The following is a 24,897-nucleotide window of genomic DNA, read 5'->3' on the forward strand; positions in this document are numbered from 1 at the left end:
TATGGCCAGGTTGTGGTCACTGAGCCTGTACTTCGTCAGGGTCTGTTTCTGTTTGTTATTTTTTATTTTGGTCAAATATTCAGCTAGTGTGTATTGTCTGTTTAAGGTTCTGTAGCATTCCAGTTTATGTTGTGTTTGTGTGTGTGTGTCCCAGTGTGTGAGATATTGCTGTTTGATCTGTGCTGTGATGTGGTTGAGTCTGGGTTGTGGTGCTCTAGCAGTGCTGTCCTGAGGCTGGTTAGTGTTGGTGTGGCTCAGGTCGTTGAGCCTCAGGACCAGCTGGCTCAGGGGGCTCTGTTTTGGGCTCAGCTCTTGGCTCAGCAGGGCTTTGTGGTGGTAGGAATTTTGGTCACTGTTTTTTAGGTGTAGCCAATACTTTAATATTCTTTTCTGTATGTTTATCAATAGTGGGTACTGGCCTAATTCGGCCCTGCACCCGTTGTTAGGAGTTTTTCTCTGCACACGGAGGATGATTCTACAGATCTCCATGTGCAGAGTTTCTGTGGGGTGTTTGTCCCATTGGGTGTAATCCTGGTCTGTGAGGGGACCCCACACTTCACTGCCGTATAGGGCAATGGGTTGGATTACACTTTCAAATATTTGGAGCCAGATTCTTGTTGGTGGGTTGATGTTGAAGAGCCTCCTTCTTATTGCGTAGAAAGCCCTGAGTGCCTTCTCCCTCAGTGCCTTCACTGCCAGGTCAAAACTCCCGGAAGAGCTGATAGTGAGACCGAGATATGTGTAGCTGGATGTGTGCTCCAATGTGTTGTTGTTCAGTGTGAATTTGTACCTGTTTCCCTGAGGTCTGGCTTTCTTCTGGAAAACCATTACTCTGGTCTTGTCCAGATTGACTGTCAGTGCCCAGGTCTGACAGTACTGCTCCAGCAGTGCCAGGTTCTGCTGCAGCCCCTGTTCTGTGGGCGACAGCAGGACCAGGTCATCTGCGTAGAGCAGGAACTTGATTTCTGTGTCGTGTAGTGTAAGACCAGGAGCTGCAGACTGCTCCAACATTCCTGCTAATTCATTGATATAGATATTGAACAGTGTTGGGCTCAGGCTGCAGCCCTGTCTCACCCCGCGGCCTTGGGTGAAGAATTTAGTCCTTTTGTTTCCAATTTTCACTGCACATTTGCTCTCTGAATACATTGATTTAATTATGTCGTACACTTTGCCCCCTATGCCACTTTGGAGTAGTTTATAAAACAATCTCTCATGCCAAATCGAGTCAAATGCTTTTTTGAAATCGACAAAGCAGGCAAAAATTTTTCCTTTGTGTTTTTGGTGGACGTGTTTGTCTATCAGTGTGTGTAGGGTGTAAATGTGATCAGATGTGCGGTGATCTGGCAAGAAGCCAATCTGACTTTTACTCAGGACATTGTGTTCGGTAAGGAAGGCCAGTATTCGTGTATTTAGGATACTGCAGAATACCTTCCCCAGGTTACTGTTCACACAGATGCCCCGGTAGTTGTTGGGATCGAGTTTATCTCCACTCTTATAGATGGGCGTGATCAGTCCTTCTGATTCAGTCTCTCTCACACCCCTCTCACCAACCCATCTACACATCTACTGTACATCTTGTAGAAACTTCCTAGATCTTAGACTTGGACATCTTATCCTCTCAAACAGATTACCATTCCCTCATGCCAAGTACTGTACATGTACTTTATTTTATTTCTCTGTCACGTTCATTAGGATCTAACCCAACTACTAAAACATTCTTTGCCTTTTTTCTGCTTTGCTATGAAAGACTGAAAAGTCAGTGAAGGCCTGAACTGTGTGTGAATGTTTCAAAACAGTCCCAGTTTGTGAGGTCTTGTGGGGTTCCTTACAATTCTATCTCAGAATTATTACTTGATTGGACTAATTATTTCTTTAATTAGACTAATTCAAGCAAATTCCTAAAGGAAAACTACAGTGCAAAGCAAGTCCCAGACTATATAACTGTAACTGAACATTGCAAACTGTATGTAGCTATACATAAATGGTACTAAACTGAAGTTGGAACTGAAGTTGGGCATGCTTTGTATGTGATTTTTGTTTTGCATCGAGATTTCCCTTTAAGCTGAAAAAAGAAAGTCTCTGTATCCCTAGAGTTTGGCTCAGCTCATCTGCTTTAAATCAGAACACAGGAAAATTAAATCAAAAGAAAAATACACAGCCCATTTTCATTTTTTGGATTGAATTATACATACTGTATCATCAAAACAAACATAACTCTAATTATGTGTGTATTTTTACACACAATTTTGGAAATTGATAAAGTGGTTTTGATATAATTGTGATTAATTCATCATTAATTACCATGATACAAGTCAAGCGACTTTAATTGTTGTATAAGCACTAGATCATCTAATTAGTAAGAGAGCTGATTTGCCACAGGCAATGAGGTTATATAACCTGTTCAATGTCAAGCCTGTGAAAACCAAACCAACTTTCAATAAAGTTAATTTGTGCCATATGTTGAAGCAACACTTCAGGTGGATGCACCATCAGTGGAATCTGTCCTCTTTAGGGATTAATCTAGGTTTGCATAGCACTCTGATGGACATTAGTGGCTATAGCACAGAAGTGCAAAATTAATAAGAACCAAGTGTGATGGTCTGGGCAGGAGTGGTTATTTACTGCAAAACTCTATGTGAAGTAATAGCAGGAAACTGTGCTGCACAGCCCTACATTGACCAAACTCTAGGTCCTCACTTATTGCGCTTCCTGTGGGCTTATCCTTAGCTGAAAACATTCCAGCAGGACAATACATGTTATTGTGCTTCTTATGAAACAATGGCTTTCTTTTAAGATGATACAGTCAGTTATGATATGGATGCCGTACTCACCAGGCTTGAGTCCCATTCAATCTACTGTAGCATTAACCGTACTCACCAGGCTTGAGTCCCATTCAATCTACTGTAGCATTAACAAATCAGTGAGCAGGTATATTCTTCTTTTTCTTTTTTGGGCTCTATGAGAGGAATGGGACATAACTGAACAAAGCAGCATCTGCACTCTGGTGCAAAGCATAAGTCATGGATGGACACCTTGTGTCATTTCCAATAGTAGTCATAATTTAACTACTAATTGCTAGCCTACAGCTTTTATAGATGACCTCTGTTGATCAAGCCTTTTGATCACAATTTCTAATCAGAATAATGAATTTACCAATATCAATTTACCTACAATGGATTGGAGACCTCCTGGGGAAAACTAAGGTTGCTGCTGGAAGAGGTGTTAGTAGGTCCTAATGCCCCATTATAGTGATGGGGACAATATACTGTAAAAAGGTGCCATCCTTCGGATGAGACATAAAACCGAGGTCCTGACTCTCTGTGGTCATTAAAAATCCCAGGGCATTTCTCGAAAAGAGTAGGGGTGTGAACTTGGCATCCTGGCCAAATTTCCCATTGACCTTACCAATCATGGCCTCTTAATAATCCCCATCTGTGAATTGGCTTTATTACTCTGCTCTCCTCCCCACTGATAGCTGATGTGTGGTGAGCGTTCTTGTGCACTTTGGTTGCCGTTGCATCATCCAGGTGGTGCTGCACATTTGTAGTGGTGGAGGGGAGTTCCCATTACCTTTAAAGCGCTTTGAGTGGAGTGTCCAGAAAAGTGCTATATAAGTGTAAGCAGTTAATTAAATATCATGCTATTCAATAAAATTCAATGTACCTGCTATGGCATTTCCAGATACCTTTCTGAATTTGTTGCATTTACTGCATACCTCATAAGTTTCTTATTATTCTCAGTATATATTTTCTTAAAATACCTTGTAACTATACAAACTGATTCCCTAGCTTAACCCTTCTAATTCTGCTTTTTTCCAAAAAATAACTGGCCAGTCCAGTTTATGTCAAATACAAATCACTATACTATTATGCTTCTGAATTCAATAACCATATTGTGAAAGAAAGACAAAACAAGACCTTTGACTTTATTCTCATGTAAGTTTTGCACAAGATGGTTTGTCAGCATCAATATGTACACATGGTTGCAAAGGGGGCAACATCCTTTGCCTCATCCGATGATTCTTTCACCAAGAAATCATTCGACATTGTGGAGGTTTAAAGCTTTAAAGCTGCTTTCTAAATAAAACATCACTGTTGGCACTATAGGGCACTAATGTTTGGGTATTTCTTGCCTGGGTGTAGCCATTGAGTCATGTCTCAAATTCCAGTGAGAACATCTGTATATCTTAGATGTGTTTTTGGTTATGACTCCATTTGCCATGGTCTTAAAAGTAATCTTAACTCCATATGCTCTGTCAGCTGACGCTAAGCTTGGGCTGAATGCTTTTACATCTGCTGGCTTTCCCTCCTTTGCTCTTTTACAACAGAGTATCCCCTTGTTTGTTTTTCTCCAGTGTCTGATTAGGAAGTGTTAGTCAAGCTTCTGTTATCATTATCTAACCAGGTGTTCCCCTGCTGTCAGTCAGCGTCAAGAGCAGATGTTGGAGAAGTATCAAACCCTGGAGGGCTAATCCTGACCCGAACAGTTTACGACACTTGCTATGTACAGTACATATAAAAATCATTAGGGACTGGGGAGTGCAGGGAGGTTAATTAATTCCTAGCAAAAATCCTGACATTCAGATGTGGGAACATGAGTGTAAGTTTCTCACTTCCCAGAAATCATCAACACTCCTTGGCTGAGATGCAAGTCTGTGACTGGACACGTGGTATTCCTCATGGATTCTGATGATTATCTACTTTGACATGATCCAGCACTAGGGTTCAGGACCTCTTTCTGAATTAATTTTGTAATGTTATTGTGTTTAGTCACATTAAATATGGGAAATTACTCAATGGGTATGTACAGTTTCTCCTATAAATGTCCCATTAAAACAAATTATATGTATTTTCACATGTAACAAACATTAGCTCACAAGTGAATAGTCCACTACACAATGTCTACTGGTCTCTCTGAATATATTGTTGTTTTTTTCCTTCATATAGCAAAAGAGAGGTGCCATCTGTACTGCCAGTCCAAAGAGACAAAAGATGCTGTTTACATGAAGAGGATGGTACACGATGGGACACGCTGCTCCTACAAAGACCCCTATAGCATCTGTGTCCGAGGTGACTGTGTGGTGAGTGGCAGCCTAAAAACAATCTAAATCTGAACTAGCCTTTTTTTCTGCTTTCACAGCCAAGTTCTGGTTCATAAATTATTTCTTATCAAACCCCCAAGAGTTACCATCAAAAGTAAAAACCCACTGCCAATTCATTTTCAGTTCATGTTCCAGTCATATCTCAGTCATCATGTCTTCCTTACCTCTGCGAGTGGACCCTTCCTTCATAGCAAAGTTTAAAACAGAATTGATTGTGTTTATAACCTTGACAAAACATTACTGTCAAAACATTCCTGTTAAATGTGTTCCCATTCTTGCTTACAAATAACTAATCATTTGGTGACATTGAACGTGAAACAGCAGGATTGCTGCCTTTTCTCTGAATCATGCCTGGATATGCTCAACCCTCTCCCGGTACTCCTCTTATGATATCTTTTTCTGCAGAAAGTTGGCTGTGATTATGTGATCAGCTCTACAATGCAGGAAGACAAGTGTGGCAACTGTGGAGGGGATAACTCCAGCTGCAAAATCATCAAGGGCAACTTCACCCGTGGAGCCAAAAAGCAAGGTCTGCTAGTGTGACAAACCTATTGTACCTTAGTGAAGTCTACTTCAATGCAGCTTAAACAGGGATGTGCTTCTATGTACTACCCCATGCTATCTAAAGTTTACCTTGAAAAGTGTGTTTTTAACATTCTATAGTATGTGGATTGGATTTGGATATGAGCTCTATAACTTTTTTGACAAGGCCACAAGTCATTTAGGGATCCTATTTGTGTCTCGAGTAATTTAATCTGCCTACCAATCTTTCTGTGGAATACCAAAAATGTCCTGCATACAGTAATTACAGCTTTGTGGCCATCAGCATTAGTGACTTCATGTGATAATGGGAGCCCTACAGTAATACTAACAATACTAAAGCTTGGGTACAGTACTGAATGTTGATCTCAGATCATCAACTTCCTATGAATTGAATGTATAGGTCTAATGTTACTAAACAATTTATTTTGTTAGATTAATTCAAACTCTGGCAGCAAGAGGGGAAAGTCCTCTATTTCCCAAACCTACGAGTTGTCACTCCAAGTTAGGTAACTTTAAAGTTCATTACTTTAAAGTTCATTACTTTAATTCATTACTTGTTTTTTGGATGCTCTGTTCTCTTTTGGCTCTGCTTGGACTGTTTTCATTTTCAATTGACTGTTACATTAAATAGTTATTTCAGTGCTATAAGGCTTCACTCTACAACTGTATTCCATCACTTTTTCACATTGACAGATCAGATTTCTGTTGGAACAGTTGACAAGCATAACCCAATTTCAGCATAACCCAACCATCTAGTACACAAACAACAGACAATAGATCAAGTTAAAAAGGACATGACAGAAAAATTACAAATATGTAATAAGTATATTTTATAATTTCCAGCACAAAATTGCTTTGTTTTGACTTGCTGACTTTAAATAGTTTATGAAGAAACTCACGAATATTTAAAGCTTCAGAGCTTCTCCAACTGTTCGTAAGCATGACAGAAGGTTAATGGTGCCAGATTTAAAAGACTTCCATATGAGTGGCGAAAGGACCTCATATGACTTCACTCACTTATATCATTAGTTTATATTTGTTTCTTGGCAGAAGTAAGGAAATAGGGAAGAATTAAAAATTAAAAGGTACATTTCCCTTAAGCAACAGAGACACTGTTTGTCTAGTGTCCACTTCAAGAGCGTGTGCAGACTTCCTGGAATATTTAGGAGTCTTGTGATGTATCTGGCTTTACTGATCAAGAGATCTATGTCTAGCACAAGCAATAAAGCAGCGGAGCCAACAAAACTGCAAGTATTGTTCCAACAAAGATGGACAGGGATAGTGAGTGCATATTCTAGTGCCATAGCATCAAAATAGGCTAATGACACAAATTATGGTATGAAAGTATGAAAGAAGAAATATGGTCACAGATTTTAACGTGTATATACATGTACAGTATACAGTAGGTATGTTTAAAGATGGAAGCATTTGGCATGAGTGTATAACCATACATTATTATTTCAATAACTGAGAACGATTTCCACTTATAAATTCTGCTGCCTTCAGTATTTGCAAAAACTCACATCTTGATTGTTTCTTTGGCAGCCAGTTATGTTCTGAGGGGCCAGTAAAGAGCTTTTAATGTGACCATTGCATGCTATACTGTATCCAAACCATTCCAGGTCTTCATGATATTATTAGAACATGAGAAAGGCAGCAACAGAGAGCAAGTTCACACTCATTAGGATCTGTTATTCTAGAGTCAGACATTATGCTAGGTTCAATTGCCATATAGATGAAGTTCCCTTGCAAGCTATTCTCCTTGAGAAAGGGACTGTTTAGAGTTGCCAGTCAAGCATATCCTGAATGTTTTTGGAGGCTGAAAACAAACTGTAGCACCTTGTATAATAATGCATATAAGCAACATGTAGGCTCCACATTTGACAGGAGCCCCAAGCAAGAATCAAATCCAGGACATCACTGTAAGGCAGCAATGCTACCCACCAAAGGAACAAGTAATAGGTTTATTCCATGCTGAAAAAAAGAAGAAAGAGAACACAACATTTCGGCCGTGGAGCCTTCTTCAGGTGTGAGAGAGACAGGGCAGTAGGCAAAGGAAAAGTAGCAGGAGAACAAAGGTTGGGAGGGAGGAGGAGTGAGAGGCGGGAGCATGGGACAGAAAGAGAGGCCAATCAAGAGGTGTGAAGTCAGAATGGGTGCAGAGAGGTGTGAAATGAAACTTCCAATGAATGGAGAAAATGTAAAAGAACAGTAGTTTGTCGTTAAGGGAAGGGAGAATGTGTGATCCTAGCTGCAGAATAATTTTAGTTTCGGTGGTCTTTCTGATGTATGAGTTCGGAAATCCGTCTTTGAGAACACAGACGGAGAGATTAGAGTGGGCGTGGCCGTCAGAGGTGAAATGAGAAACAATGGGCTTGAAGAGATCTTTAATCTTCACAGCCCTGACGTGTTCTCTGAAGCGGTCTCCGAGTCTCCTTCCTGTTTCTCCAATGTAGATGGCTGGGCATTTACTGCAAGAGATACAGTAAATAAGGTTGCTGGAGGTACAAGATGCGGTCTGGGTGATCCGGAATTGTCCTGAGGGCCCTTGAATGAGTGTGGTGGTGGCTGTGTACTTGCAGGTGATACAGCGAGCTCTGTTGCAAGGGAAAGTACCTGGTGTGGATGGTTGTTGAGGGCGGTCAAGGGAGCTGTGAACAAGGAGGTTACGCAGATTAGGTGGTCGGCGATATGAGATGATAGGGCGATCAGAAAAGAGGGCCCCAATGGAGGGATCATCCTGTAGGATGGAAAAGTTGTGGTTAATGGTCCTGGGGATAGGAATCCTATCCCTTCCTATCCCTTCCTATCCCCAGGACCATTAACCACAACTTTTCCATCCTACAGGATGAACCTGCGTAACCAAGTCCTTGTCAATGCATTACAATAGTATTTCTGGTTTAATGATTTTACTGTCTTGTCTATAAATGCAGAAAATATATTTTTAGGTATGTTACCTTGAATTTTGTGCAGGTGGGAATAAGCGAGTACTTGTTTTCTTTCCAGTAAGCTGGTATATGTAAAATGTTGATAAAAATAAATCCATAATATGATCATATCTAGCAAAACTAAAACTAGATTTTCTTTTATTCATTCTTTTTTCCAGGTTTTCTTAAGATACTTGAAATCCCACGAGGAGCGAGACATCTCCTTATCCAAGAATTTAAAGGGACTCAACACATCCTAGGTATGAATTAAGACATATAACTACTAATACAAGCAGAGGTTTACATAATAATAATTTTTTTTTAAATAGATATTTGCTTATGTTATTAATTGCAGATTTTGATAAAATGCAACTTATATACAGTATAGCTGATGGAAATTGCTGTAAAACCAATATAAAAATGTCTTATTGCTCCTGGTTAGCTGCTATAAAATATTTTTGGTGCTGTTTATATATATATACTAGTTAAAGTTAATAAAATTGTTAATAAGATCACTTGCATAACACAACAAAATCTTGATTTTTGTTTATTTATGTAAAGAATATATACAATTTAGTATGTTCTCAATAAGTAAAATTAAATATCCATAACCCACAATAATAATAAACTTTATTTTATATAGCGCCTTTAAAGGTGGCTTGTCAAAGTGCTTTACAGAATGACAACAACAATAAATAAAAAGAATACACAATATAAAACACTATTTCAATACCCAGAGGAGACCATGGATGGTGGTAAAAAGTACAATATAGTAGGAGCAGAGGGGTAAAGAATTGAACCAGTTAAGTAAAGGCTCATCTAAAGAAGAAGGTTTTGAGTCTGGATTTCAAGGAGTTTAGAGAAGGTGACTCTCTGATATCCTTGGGGAGAGAGTTCCAGAGCCTGGGGGCATAACAGGAGAAGGCCCTGTCACCCATACAATGTAGACGGGCTTGGGTGACAGTTAGGAGACCCGAATTAGAAGAGCGAAGGTTGTGAGGTGGGGAGTAGGACGATAATAGTTCAGACTGGTACTGAGGTGCCAAGCCATGCAGAGCCTTATAGGTGAGCATTTTAAAGTCCACACAGAATTTGACTGGAAGCCAGTGCAAGGACTCCAGGATAAGTGTAATGTGATCACTTGCACTAGACCTGGTCAGGAACCTGGCTGCTGAATTTTGGACAAAGTAGATATAGATACCCCAGCAAGTAGAGCATTACAGTAGTCAATTCAGGAAATGTGTTGTGTCAACACAAATGTGTTGATCAGCTTTTCAGCCACAGTAAGTGATAACATAGGGCGTTCTAGCGATATTTCTTAGGTGAAAAAAAGATGTTTTGACAATATGCTGCACATGTGCGTCGAATGTTAAGCCAGAATCTAATATTACCGCAAGGTTTTTCAGTTTAGACTGAAGCTCAAGTACAGAACCATCTACAGATAGGGTTACAGGATTGGGTTTACAAAGCTGATGGGGGGTGCCGATAAGCATGACTTGAGTCTTGTCACAGTTAAGATTAAGGAAATTTTGAGTCTACCAAGTTTTTATGTTAGAGATACAATTAGATAGAATAGAGACAGCCACATCAGTGTCAGTGTCATAAAAAACCCAGAATGCTACCAAGTATTCAAACTCATAATGACTACATAGGCAAGAATAAGATAAAGCTGCCTTTTAAACTAAATAGAATACAACCTATGGTTAATTTTCTCTCACTGTTCTAAAAATGTGACTACTAACCAGATAGGCAATTTTAACCGAGGGATTCTTCACTCGGGAAATCAGAGTTCCCTAAAAAAGAACAGCAAGCTCTCTTAACACGGATCGGATACTTACAGTAGCTCCAATCTGATCTTTATGGATGATCAGGGTAAGGACCTCTCACCTCGCTCAAGCTTTATGATCTGTATCCTCTGGTCTTCTCCTATCTCTTGTTCTGTTCTCCTCCATTCCCCAGCGTCTCTCTGTCTTTTTATGCTACACTTTTGACACTCTTAATCATTTACCCAGACCTTAATTAGCTACGGTAAACCATAAGATTCTTTTGATCTGTATCCTATCCAGCACAACAAAATAAACATTCCTTGGTTTGAAGCTCTAGGAAGTGGAAACGTTGGCACAAGTTGAGAAGTTGGGTTTTTCCCAGTGTATCAAGATTCTTAGAGACATTTCCATAGTCACCTACCACAGCCTGTAACAATATACAGTATACAAGACTCTATATACTGTAAGACTGTAAGGCTAACAGTATTTTTTTTCTTGAATGAAAGTCACAGGTTCTCTTTCATGACTTTTAGTTGTAAGCAAGAGGAAAGTTCAGCAATAGGTTCACAAAACATTCAGATTTCAAATAGAATTATAAGTAAAATGTTCCAATAATAACAAATATTAACTTATTGAGAAAGCTTAATTTGAAAAAAAAATGTTTTTATATCTACATAATATAAATTGTTTCTAATGTGTTATACGCTTCATCACAATCAAGTTAGGAAGAAGCAAATATAGAAAAAAACTTTCTGTGACTGTATTTCATTTTCAGCTGTAAAGAACCAGGCCACAGGGAATGTTTTCTTAAACAGAGAAGGGGAATTCCCTGAGTCGAGAACAATAATTGAAAAGGGAGTGGAGTGGGAGTATCACAATGATGATGACCGGGAGTCCATTCAAACCAATGGGCCCCTCAAGTATGGGGTTCTGATCATGGTGAGACACTGAGTTTACTGAATGCTACAGTTCTAACAGGGATGCTGCAGATACAGTATGTGTATGGATGCATATTATGACAAATATTATTTTCTCACTGTAAACATACCATTTGACCTGTGTGTACATGTATAATATCTATAAGGAGTTTAATCCATATACTCTTCTTCATTACTCTGACCAGCTCTGATTATGCTGATACTGTTCATACTGACATTTTCTTAATTTTAATTAGAATTTGTCCATTCATCCTTTTTATAACTGCATCATCCAATTCAGGGTTGCAGGGTAGCTGGAGCCTATCCTGGCATGCAATGGGCACAAAGCAGGGTACACCCTGGACAAGACACCAGTCTATCACAGGGCACTCACAGACACAAACACACTCACACTCATTCACACCAGGGTCAATATTCCTAGAAAGCAATTAACCTACTACTGTGTCTTTGGACTATGGGAGAAAACTAGAGCACCTGGAAGAAACCCATGTGAACATGGGGAGAACATACAAACTCCACACACATAGGATCCCAGATTCTGAATTGAATCCACCTCGGCTTTTTGGAAATTATATTACATTGCATTTATCTGCTTATCTCTCTTCTCAATAGAATAAGTGCAAACATACTGCCAAAACAGTAGCTGGTCCCAATGTGGAACAAAATGACAATTGAGAAGCCATTATTATACTTAAAAATAATAATTAATAATTGCTTACACTTATATAGCACTTTTCTGGACACCCCACTCAAAGCGCTTTACAGGTAATGGGGACTCCAGGCCACCACCACCAATGTGCTGCATCCACCTGGATGATGCTACAGCAGCCATAGTGTGCCAGAACACTCACCAAACACCAGCTATCAGTGGGGAGGAGAGCAGAGTAATGAAGCAAATTCATAGATGGGGATTATTGACAGAATTGCTGAGAGTACATTGTTTTAATATCTGGATCCCTGCTTAGAATCGATCCTGATGAGTGTGGCTCATTCACAGATCAGGTCCCATGGAGACTCCAAAGTTACTCTGTCATACAAGTACATCATCCATGAAGACCTGCAGTCATCTATCGAGGACAACAAAGTGGAGGACTCTTCTTACTTTGAGTGGGCCTTGAAGAAATGGTCCCACTGTTCCAAACCATGTGGAGGAGGTAACATTGTCGATAACAAGCTAAGAAACAACAGCTGAGATAAATCTTGGTTTAAATAAATTACTTCAATAACCTCTAACTGATTCATCTTCATTGGCAAAATTCAAGGCAATAATCCAGATTCAGAGCATGAACAGTTCCTCGTATGCCTCAAAAGTGTTAAAAAATGTTTATTGTTTAATCATTCTATCATTCAAGACGAACAGTTGAGGCCTAAAACTGATTAAATAATATTAACAAAAATCTCTTTGTGACAATGAATTTGTATTACATTGTGATTGTTAGCCATATACAGTATGTTCACAAGGGTGCCCTCATTCTAGATACTATGTTCCTAATGGCTGATCCGTGTATAATGTAATTAAATCACACAGGTTCCTAGCTCTATAGTGTGACACAATTTACTAGAACTGAACAAAGATAGAGTGCCCTCTGCTGGAAAGAGACGATGGTAAACCTAGGAAAAAGGAAAAAAGCCCAAAACTCCTCACACAAATTCATACTAACATTTTTACAGTATTGCTATTCTGTTCTATTGTAGTTTTGGTGGCCAATCATTTGATTCCTAGTTACACCTAGTTATTGTAGTTTATATTCCTAATTATCTGCTCACAACTATTGGAAAACTGAATTAAAGTGAGCTAAAATGGCAATTCTGATACACTACTATGTGAAGGAACTTCTCAGCGGTTCTAGTTTTTCAGTATGATCAACGAGGATCATGCAATTGAATCATCTTGTTCTGGCATGTTATTCTCAAAGGGCCTTATTAAAAACATATGGTGAAAAAGTAAGGTGAATCACTCACTTTTAACTACTAACAGTTTGTTTTGTTTGTAAGGTAAGCAGTATACAAGATATGGATGCCGAAGGAAATCAGACAGCAAAATGGTTCACCGCACATACTGTGAAAACATCAAGAAGCCTCGGGCAATCAGCAGAGACTGCAACCAAAAAGAGTGTTCTCAGCCCATGTAAGCTTTTTCATTTAAGCATGTCATGACAGATCCCTACTTCTTCACTTATAGTAGGACTATTGTAAAATAACACACCCTCTTTATACCTTTGTTCCCATACATCTTACTGTGATATCAATGACGCAGAAGAGATAAAAGGAAAAAGGAGAGGTTAATTCTATACCTACAGAAGGATCGGGAGCAGTGTTTTTCTTCTTTTCCTTTTCCTTTTCCTTTTCTGCTAGGAATTAACCTCTGCTTATTAGCCCACATGGTAATGCAGTTCCCACTCAAATCAGAGCAGATAAAATATGTTACACACTTTGAAACCCATAACCATCACGGATCCTAAATGCATACACTATACCGAGTAATACACATACAGTATTAAATCTAACATCTGTACTGCAATTCATGTTTTTAATTGGACTGGTTTATTTATATGTGTGAGTGTATTTGTTGTGGTAGCCGTCAGTGTGAGTGCCATACGAATTCTAACTGTAACCCTGCAGCTGGGTGACTGGTGAGTGGGGGACCTGCTCTAAGACCTGTGGGAAGATGGGTTATCAGTCGCGCACGGTGCGCTGCATTCAGCCTCTGCACGATGGCACCAACCGCTCCATCCACAGCAAGTACTGCAACGATGACCGACCAGAGTCCCGCCGGCCCTGCAACCGCGAGCTGTGTCCCGCCCAGTGGAGGACAGGTCCCTGGTCACAGGTAAGAGCGTCTCCAATCCAATCAGCCTCTCAGCGTGCCCGAGGGAAAACAAATCATTTTAACATAGAGTTTTAGACACTTTTCCCCCCTCTGTTCTTTGCATAAATGTCAAATAAATCATTGGTTGCCTCAGATCCTCAGTCAGCATGCCAGTGAATTAACACAGTTTAAGTTTATTGAGCAGTTGTTTTTCTGTTTGGTGGTCTGTTTAGATTTTTCTCTGTATAAAGCAAAACCACATCTGTACCTTTGGGTTTCTTCCAGTGCTCTGTGACATGTGCCAATGGAACCCAAGAGAGACAGGTCCTGTGTCACACGCGGGACAACACTATTGGGCTGTGCACTGAAGCCAAGCCAGAGAAAATCAGAGTGTGTAGACTACCTCCGTGCCCTAGTAAGTCGATTGTTTAAAATCGGATGGTATTAGCTCTTCTTGTACGATCACAAGCGAGTTAAGGGCCCACTTAAGATGAAAGATGTTTTGGTGTTTTTTTAGCAGTTCAGCCAATGCTTATTTCTTTCCACATTTAGCATCTGCTTAAGTAAACGTAACCCAAAGCTCTAATTATTGCACAATATTAGTGATAGGAAGGTTATTAGGTCATTTGTTTCATCTGTAGCTGAAAAATGTTTAAGCAGTAATGCTTGAATAATATTTTATAGTGTTGTCCTCATGAGAAACCTGTCAACTCACTACACCACTGTCCTTTCAGGATTGTTCACAGTATGCTAACCACAGCTGTGTCTTCTTTTTCCATTTATTTTCAGAGAGCACTGCAGACCAAAACAAGAAAGGGAACTTCCTGGTCCAATGGCTCTCCAGACCAGATCCAGAATTCCCCATCCAGAAGATTTCTTCAAGTAAACGACCCCTTTATAACTCTGACCTTGGCCTTAAATGCATGCCGTTTCTGACATGGACCTTGCCTTTCTTTCTCTCCTTCTCCCTGCGTGGTAAATTTCCCTGATGAGAAGAGCTGCGCTTTGGGTTTCCTGATTGCGTTTCACTGGGCGATGGCTCCTAAGCTGTCTGTCTTGGAGCTGTGTTGTAGCACGGGCCTTTAACCACGCCAAGAAAGGGTTTCAATTGGCGGCTTCGAGTGGGAGTTCCTATGGCGATTGCAGGCTTCTGATTGGGCGCTGTCTTCAGCCTGCTTGTTGTGCTTGGCTAACCTTGGAAAACAAGCTCTTAAATGGATGCTTTTTCTCAGTGGTGGAGCAACTGAGAAAAATTTATTGTGAATGTGATCGCATCACAATAATGACATTTGCCAAGTGCTCATTTACTAATTCATTTAACAAAATGACACTTATTTTCTCAAATTGGTAACAAAGAAGACTGGCTGAAGTTAAATGGGGTAGTTTGCAGTATGGGAGGCCGCTCAGCATTTTCACCTCATTTCCATATTCTCTCTTGACTGTTAATACTAACGTTCAATAAATGCAGCTTATTTGTGCTTGCAGACTTTATTTAAAGTAATCATTTTTAAAAATGAATAAGCTGTGGCTTATTTGCCTAACCCTTTTGACTGCTATTGATCGCTTTGATCGTTGACTGTTAAGTGTATTTTTGTATTAATTTTACATGAATACAGAGTTATTAAAAAGCAAAGTATGGGGCAGGTTTGGGATTTTGTTATGCAGGAAATGTTGTTAACATTTACCAGAAGGCCCATGTGGCAGTAAAATGGGTATATGCCATTTTCTCAAAGAAAGATCGTGACTTGTGTCATGTGCATGTGCAATCTCGTGAGTGGAATCTTGCGTGGGTGTGTGTACGCGTGTGTGCGCGTATTGTATCTGGCAAATATAAAACGTCAGAAAGTGATACAAATACCTCATGAACCCTCATCTTTAAAGCTCATTTTGTCTTTTTTTTTAAAAAAAGAACAGAAAAGAAAATGCCTTATCTGGAACTGAATGTAATGGCATTTATTACTGGCGAAGATGGCATTAGTCAAGAACAGTGTGAATTGAATTGAAAAGAAGAACTAGGATTAGAGGCAGCTTAAAACAAAAACTTGAAGATGAGTTCAATCAAAGTGAATAGTTTTCAAGGTTGGAAAGAAATAAATCATCCTTCAGCACTTCAGACATGTCATTATAATGTGATCACATATTTTCGTTGTGACTATGTAGAGGGTGTCTAAAATTTTGTGGTGGAGAAAACAATAGCAAGATGAACTTGCACTGAAATACTGTAAATAACATTGATGTTGACTGTATCAATAATGTTTATGACTGTTATCCTTACTTTTTGAATAAAAACAATGGGTTCCTGTTTGTGGCATTATCACCTCAATGTCGGGGAGCTGTGAGGGGGTGATTATGGGCAATGTGCACTACATTTATATGCACTTTGATTTATCAGGGATACTTTAGTAATGTTTTGTAAATATTTAATATGACACTTAATGTGCCATTTCAATTTTTACATCACCATGGAATTATTTACTTTATTTCCAAACAATGAAGTGTTTTACCAAAGTGACTGTGAAATTGTACCTTTCGATACTGTTTCTTTCTTTAAAAATAAAACAAAAGATATATAAATATACCAATCTGAGTGGAAAGGGGAAGTGCATCTTATTGTTTTGGTTTTTGTCATTACCAACTGCAAAAAAATGTTGTAGAAATAAAAATTGAAAAAAAAACAACTTGTGCGCTCTCTCTGAGTCTTGAAGTAGTGTCCAAAGTCACATAGTTTTAAATTAAAAAAAGCACAAGGCAGTTAAAGGAATTAGACACAGTTTTACCAGGCTCATTGAACCACAATTATGGCAGGAGTATTGAACACATCACTGGAAAACTCTATAGAAACAGAATTTTTTTATAATCACTGCTTCATTCCTCCTTCCAGCTGCTTTCAGAACAAAAACAGTCTGATTGAATCAATGTTTTAAAGAATGTGTCAGAATCAGAAATTAAAATTCAGTTCTGATTCTGAGACATTACTTCAGAATACCAGTATCCATTGTAAAAAATGAGGCATTCTGCAAAGGTTGGTCCTCTTTCTCCCTTATAGTTCTTCAGACCCCACTTCTCTGTGACACCAAATTAAATAAACTAGTAATAAAATCTGTACGGTTGACATTTTCAAGATATTCAGAATGTGAATTAATCCAAAAAACAACTGAATTGCAAACAAAATGAGGTATATACAGTACTTACTGACAAAATCACCATTTTAAAATAGACATGATTTTGGTCAGTTTAAAGGTACATTTTTTTAAAATGAGGGTCATAACTTCCTAAGGAGAAATGTATTAGCCAATGAGATACTACTGTGTTCCCAGACGGCACATCTAAAACAGATATTCTGTTCTAGAAAGTTGAGTGTTGTTAAGCGTTTTAAGGGAAATTAGGTATCATTGTGATATTTAGTTTGTGTCGGGTTGTGTTTTAAACTATTAGTCCTAAATGGAGATTTCATTGGAACCTTTCTAATCTCTTGATATAACTTCATGTAAATGACTACATTGTTTTCCATTTTGCAGGACAGCGCTGCCAAGGAGACAAGTCAGTTTTCTGTCGCATGGAAGTATTGAACCGCTATTGCTCCATTCCTGGCTACAAGCAGATGTGCTGCAAATCTTGCAATGAGAGCAGTGACACTGCCCCTCACTTAACCAACAAAAGTAGCAATGTGGTGGAAGACAAACTCCCTACCATGGCAACAACACCTGAAATAGAAGTGAGGCCTACTGCAGTGACACAGCCTAGTGTTACTACAGACCAGACCACCGTAAGTTATAATGTAACTGAGGACATCCGAGAAAACAATGCGATCGATGTACCCTATAAAATACATGGAGCTGACAATGAAGTCCCTCAGCACAATGTCATTCCCAGAAGAAAGCTGTTTCAGGAAAAAACAAGGAACAAAAGAATCCAAGAGCTACTTGCAGAAAAACAAAGGCAGGGAGTTCTAAAAATAAAAATTTAAAGAAACTGAAGCCCCAGCATGGAAGGACAAATTTGCTTTTCTCTTATAGAGATGAAAGCTGTTTTTATCACAGATTGTAATTATTACATCAGAAATTATATTGGTGCTATGCCACATACCGGAACAAAATAAGGTACAGATGTTTTTACCACTTCAAAATTTGAAGAAATGACAAGCTTTGTGGGGATAAAAACCACTGGCAAATATTTGCACATTTGCTTTGAATCACAAAATCACTTTAGGATTCCCTTCTAAAGAGATCTGGTGAAAGCAATTGAATATTTTTGTGTGCCATCCAACATATTTAAACTATTATAAATATTGGTGTCTTAGGGCATCCAATAAGTGAAACTTTATCTTTCCAAACCACTTAAGAAAACTAGTGTTAGGAGGCACATATTGTTTAAAATATAGTATTTACAATTGAATTGTGACACAGAGAACACGCACCTATACAAAGACAAAGTTTCACGCATCTAAATAATGATACACAGAAGAGTTAGGATTTAGTTAATTGTTTTTTCGCACTCAAGTTACCGTCGTACATGTTTTGTAATCTATGTAAAGATAAGTATTATAATTCCTGACAAAAAAAATATCTGCAATAGTACCCCTCAAGTGAGCAGTTTTCTACAAGTCTTAAATGACTGGGTACCACAAAGTAAGAAATTCTATGCATTTATTTTCCAGTTGAAAAGCAATTAAGACTTATTTTAAGGACCAATGTTTTTTTTAAGAAGTTCAGATGAAGCAAATAAGTTACTTGGTATATATTATGCATTGAAAGGCCCAATCAATTTAAACTTCACTCCTATATTTAATAAAAATAAACAGTAATGTTGGTTACACAAAGCATCTAATTTTAGAAATGACTGCGGCTGTTAAATTAACCTCACAATTCAATGTACGATTGTTTTATTTTGTTACTGAATGTGAAGGAGAGACAGAGAACTAAATGTAGCACTTAAAATATACTTTTTTAAAAGAAAATTTGGTGCTCCAGGCTCAAGAACAACCGATTCTATAAATTAGATTCCATGTCAGAGCTGGATAACATGGAAAGCACAGCATTCTCAGGTCAGTAGGAATACAAGTATTATGTAATTATGGTTTGGATAAATAAAGCTCCACTGTGGAGACAATGAATGAATCAATTGTCTGGCTTTACCTGTCAAATGTATTGTCAAGTAAAATGGAATCTTCACTTTGCCAAGAATGGAATTTTTCAATAATCAAATATGAGGTGCTATTGCTGTTTATTGCACGTTTACTTAGTGATGCTTGGAAAATGAACTGGTCTCTTTGGTACTTTGGAGTGTTAGAAATCACACAAATGATTCCCCTGACTAGAAAAATGTATGTTAAAAAAGTCCTTTTATGTGGAAGCTTTATAAATTTTATCATGCTTGTTTTTCCATGCACAGTGAAATACAGGCCTCTTTGGGAAAGCAACTTGAAATGAAAGTTTCTGTTTGAAAAATGTTCTCTAGGTCTCCAAGTCAATACTCATTACTGAAGTTTTAAACAGCTGTTGTAATTATGAAATTGTTAATAAACTACTCTCTCTAGGATGATTTCCCTTGCTATTCATATACAGTAGTAATACATACATTAGATGTAGTCCATGCTATGTAATACCAGCAATACACAGAATATTGGATTAAATGTGTTATGATGTCTTCATTTCCAACATCTATTTGAATGGTACCTTACTGGGTCTTTGCACTATTTTGAACTTATGTAATAAACTGTGTACTGCAGCTTTGATGTAGTTATCATAATGATCTGGAAGTCTGGGGAAATTACAGAATTAAGATTAAGATAAAATGTCACGTATGAGTTTAATTTTTTTCTTATATTAGGAATCGGTTCCATAGATCTGTGTTCAAAATGCTTACAAGCTCTTGAAATTCTCTAAAGAATCAGAGAGACCTCTTCTTCAACTTTTGTTACATTGCATTTAAAAAAAATAAAAAAATTATAGAACGCATCACAGCCTTAGCGTAGAGGACCTGTTTATTTCTGACACTGTCTGAAATCTAAAGTTTGCCTTACAAAAACTGCAAAATGCATACTGTAGGATTTGTCTGTACAATACTTGTACATATGAATTAGAACTTTATTTTTAATATTTATTAAAGTTCAAATGTCTGTGGTGTTTTGCAAAAGGGGTGTCTGTGATTTTATTGTTTCACATGAAACATTTATTATTTGATATACTGCCAAGCACCCTAAACAATAAAATGAATACAGTATACAGTATAAACATGTGAGCTGTCAGCAGGAAAGGATTAGGCTTTTCCTTTTATTTCTCTCTAAATGTTGTAACTTTTTACAACATAATTTCTTCATTATTAAACCATCCTATAGTAATTTACCTTACCTGGCGAACTTAGTTTGCCTCTGCAGTGTAATTCCGAACCTTATTCATCTTAGCGAAGATACAATGTGATCCCTGTTACAACCAACGCCACATGACCATCAGTTATGGCTTATGGCAACAAATATGAAACGCACAGCTGTCAGGATGTGTGGTAGCTGGTGCCTCTGGGTTAAATGCCTTGAAAACATTTCTATCACATTGTCTGTATCAATGGCATACAAAAACATACGTTTTCATCAGGGATTGGCATCCTTTCAGAAAGGATGCGCCAAGAGTTAGCTCATGCCCATGTTTTTTTATGGATTTGCATACAATTGATACTTTTTATGTCAATCATAGCCCTACTTAACATTTTGATTAATAAAAATTTAAGAAATGTTATGGGCAAAGAACTGACTTCATGTGTAAAAATACCTGTTCAGAGTGATATGTTGATCCAAGTGCTAAAAGCAATGAAAATGCCACTTCAAACAAAAGCCTCTTAAATGGCCATCTGTAAATGGCTTTCCATGTTTCGCAATACATTTTGTGATATTACAACTTGCTTTTGTGGCTTGATTTGTACTTCGTAAAGACACTACTGTGTTTTTCATACTGTATCTCTCTGTGGCCCTTTTGATAGACTCAGCCATGTCCATCTCATCCTTGAAGTGTTTACCATTTGTTGTTTGAAAATACACAACATAAACCACACTTTCACAACATAGAGCACAAGCAGCATGGTCTTTATGTTGAACAAATCCATATAGATCTCTCCAAAAGGGCTCAAATGAGCAAACAGCTAGCTCTGTATTCTTAGCAACCACCATTTTGTCCAAATGTGACATTACACTTACAGGACAGGTGTTAAAAATGTTATTAATGGTACAGATTGTGATTTTCCTTTAAAAACAATGGGCTAGCCCCTCTAAAAATAATGCAGTAAATAAACCAAGTTAAATCTTTTTTTTATAAGCTAAAAAACTTTCACTGGAAAGCATGTTATAGAGAATTACAGAACAGTCAAGCACAGTTTTTTTTTAAACTTAGATTATTTGTGGTTTATTAGACTTTTATTGCATGTGCTGCTTTCATTGCACATACCTTTAAAAATCCCTACGCCTGCCAATAATGGCACACCTGCTGTACGTTGCCAACCTCTGTTGTAGATTATATATTTGGTCATCTTGTGCATGATTTTGTAGGAGGAGCTGCTACTTGGGGAATCTACAATATTTTTCACGAATGGAGACCAATCAACCACAATCGTTCAGATTTAAAGTTGCCATACACTGCATTGCTTGGCTCTCTTCCATTAAAGTTGATAGTTAAGAGCAAAAATCCCACCATAGTGTGTAAACATATTCTTTATTACCTGAAGTGAATGAACAATGTTTAAAACAGGAAAGGCACAGTCCAATGTACAACTAAGTAAGTTTGAAAATAATATTTTAAAACATATCTCAATTATGTATTCCAATCATCAGATATACAGTAAGGACTGTAAAATAAGACAGCATAATACAATAACCCCAAGATAATGTAAAACATGGGGCAAACAAAACACACACAATATCAAAGAAAAGAGTTCTCAAAAAAGCTAGCAAAGTCCATCAAAGTCCACAGAAAGCCACTTTCTTCTCATAAAGGCATCTTAGAGGCTATCCCACATCAAGCTTTTATAGGGCACCAGGGGGCAGCAAATACATGTTTTTATCTAGTTTCTGATTCTCAGAAGATGTCAAAAAGTATATTTTTTATCTTAAATTCTATACCTTGATAAAATCACAATGGGTTCTGCTCTGTGATGAATGAACCAGTAGGTGTGCAGCAGTGAGACCCAATTGCAACTGGAATTAGCCACTCAAAATCAAATTACTATTGTTAATATTGATAATTAAAAAAGGAATCTTGCAAACCAGCAGGGGGTCATTAAACTGTACATTCTGTACATTCTGGATCACTGGACCCTTTTTAAGAACCTTGGTTGTGCTGTAAAGTCCTAACTCAAGAGGACAAGGATTAGACTGCTCCATATTAACATATTGTTTTGGAGACAAGTGGAACATAATTGGTTCGCAACCAGGGTCCCATGAATATTTGGAGATCTAGGATAAACCTAGAAATCTGCTAAAGGTTTCAACCCAACTCTAGTACAGTAGTTTGTAAAATCATTGTTGTATCCTGGATCTGTTTTTGCATGTGTGTATATGAGAAGGGTGGCAGAGTGCCACAGAACTTTTGCTGTCAGTCTGCAGTAGCTTGGAAAAGGTTGAGTCTTAAACACTGTCTTAAAGGATGAGATCACGTTTGAAGTATGGATACAGTGTTCCCTATCATCTTCTAAATAAAATAAACCATTGTGCAAGTTTCCATAAAAGTGATTACAAATCCTATACTTTTCTTAATTTTACAGGAATCTTTAAGAGCACACAGGCAAAGTAAGTTTCATGGAAGTGATGCTTACACTGTTTTGATTTAGCATGGCTATATTTAACTGTACATAATTAACTTTGTTCATCATTTTATCACAGGAACAGCAATAGACCTTTAAGTACAAGTAATCTCTGGTATTACAAGAACAATTTAAACACTGTCAGTCTAACCCTGGGCATCTCAAATTGGTCCCCTTCTTCGTCACTCCGGTGGTCACAATTAAGGAAACGCTTGATGGCCGGGCTAAGATTAGACTCATGCTCCCAGATATAGACTCTGGTGTCTTAGCAACCAGATTGGAGATCACATGTTTTGTCCAGTGAAGAATATTTTGAGCATTTCTTTCTTTTTTTTTTAATGAGAGCACATTATACCCATCTATCAGTCCTCTGGTGCTCATTTGCTAAATATAACCCAGGGTCATGATTAATCTAGGAGTTCCCACGCAAACATCGTGAAAAAAACACTGCTCACAAGCTGTTTTTCTTCTTCTGTGACTGTTGCGTCTGTCTTTTGTGACTGAGCAAGGTGCTCATAGAATGAAAGAACCATTTTTATATATCTTCAACTGACTATATGTTGGAACTTTTTTAACTCTTTGAAGTGCACCATATGGTTGTGATTCTTAGTACTCATTTACTTTTTAACACTATTACACACAGAGTTTGTGCTATAGGAATAAAAAGGCTAGAGATATTGGTTGCTGATGAAGTTAAACTGTATTGACAGGTTAAAAGATCTGAACTGTTAGTCCTAAACAGAGGAAACTACAGAGGACCCGATACAGGTATTCAAAATCCTCAGATACTGTACTTTGACAATTCAACCCAGCTGATGTCCTCTAATTCAACAATAGAATATAAACCCACACATGACACATGCAGAAGCTACATTGAACTGTCTTAAAACCTGAGAACAGGAGACACTTTTTCAACCTGCAAAGGGATGTGGGAGTATGGAACAAGCAGATTAGATCCTTGGATCGATTAGATCGATTATGTGCTTTATGCTAACTGTTTCTCTAGAGACTCATGAACCCCAGAAGTCTTACTCTGCTGTTAACTAATTGTCCATTTATCCAGTGAGGCTGTAGATCTTTCACGCAACATCACAAATTTATCAAATTGACATCACAACCTTATGTAGTGAGACTGAGAAATGTCTTATAGTGAAACAAAACCTGCGTTCTCAAGTAAATCTTCGAATATTAAGAGCAAGCTTGAATAAGAATATTGCAAGTAATACCTGTATCTATGCTCTGAAAATATGGAACATGCATGTGAAAACATACTATGGGTTTTAAATTGACAGAATCACATTTTCTAACGTCACATGAACTGTCCAGGAGGGTTTGTCTGCAGCACAGGATTTTACAACAACAGGCCCGTTCTTGACCACTCCTTTTAAAAGGAATTTTAATCATTGTCATTAGTCATTGTTATAAGCCTTCTGGAGTGATTTTATCATAGTCATGCTAAATTAATAAAAACTTGTCAGGTGAGTGAGTAATAATGAAGAGTCTGTGTTATTCTGCATCTTACAAAATTGTACTAAAACAGTATGGAGGCAATTACATCACACTGTGCAAATCTCTCTTGGGAATCCATTACGATATTATGCACTGGAACATGACCAAATACTTCTTACCAGCTTTAGCAGGTTGCCATAATGGTACAAAGTTCCAAAGCTGACTTAGATTAAGATGAGCATGATTCTAAATTTGAATTTAAAGAAAACTTTCTCAAAATATTTAAGAATGTACAGTACATCATACATGTTTTGTGAGTTGGCATCTGTTTTTACATATACTTGACCAACATCTGAGTCAGTAAAACATGAAAAACATTCAAGAAACAATAACTAATTTTTTGCAAAAACTGTCTGTCTTACAAAGAAGAACTAGAAGAAATATCACATATTGTGAAAGAATACAACATCACTGACACATTTGTTAGCTAACCAGCAGACTAAATCAAATGTTTGTATTTCAGTAAGCAAACAACTTACCACAAAACCATTTTGTACAATGTCAGTACAAAGTTTTTTTT

The 24,897-nt window shown here is 37.8% G+C and overlaps 1 protein-coding gene across 2 annotated transcripts in view; it reads left to right on the forward strand.

Moving 5' to 3' along the window:
- The window catches only part of adamts2a (ADAM metallopeptidase with thrombospondin type 1 motif, 2a), a 180,781-nt gene extending 160,562 nt beyond the window's left edge, over window positions 1–20,219 (forward strand). For both annotated transcript variants that reach the window (XM_088603857.1, XM_088603858.1), the window contains 10 exons: window positions 4,947–5,080; window positions 5,507–5,630; window positions 8,751–8,831; window positions 11,113–11,276; window positions 12,273–12,429; window positions 13,271–13,403; window positions 13,898–14,105; window positions 14,370–14,499; window positions 14,874–14,966; window positions 17,603–20,219. In XM_088603857.1, the coding sequence (XP_088459983.1) occupies window positions 4,947–5,080; window positions 5,507–5,630; window positions 8,751–8,831; window positions 11,113–11,276; window positions 12,273–12,429; window positions 13,271–13,403; window positions 13,898–14,105; window positions 14,370–14,499; window positions 14,874–14,966; window positions 17,603–18,051 (1,673 nt within the window). In that variant the 3' untranslated portion in view covers window positions 18,052–20,219. The remainder of the gene's footprint in view (window positions 1–4,946; window positions 5,081–5,506; window positions 5,631–8,750; window positions 8,832–11,112; window positions 11,277–12,272; window positions 12,430–13,270; window positions 13,404–13,897; window positions 14,106–14,369; window positions 14,500–14,873; window positions 14,967–17,602) is intronic.
- Window positions 20,220–24,897: the final 4,678 nt, after the last annotated feature.

The sequence above is a fragment of the Lepisosteus platostomus genome, chromosome 13 (assembly GCF_059453375.1).
Source record: "Lepisosteus platostomus isolate fLepPlt1 chromosome 13, fLepPlt1.hap1, whole genome shotgun sequence".
NCBI lineage: Eukaryota > Metazoa > Chordata > Actinopteri > Semionotiformes > Lepisosteidae > Lepisosteus > Lepisosteus platostomus.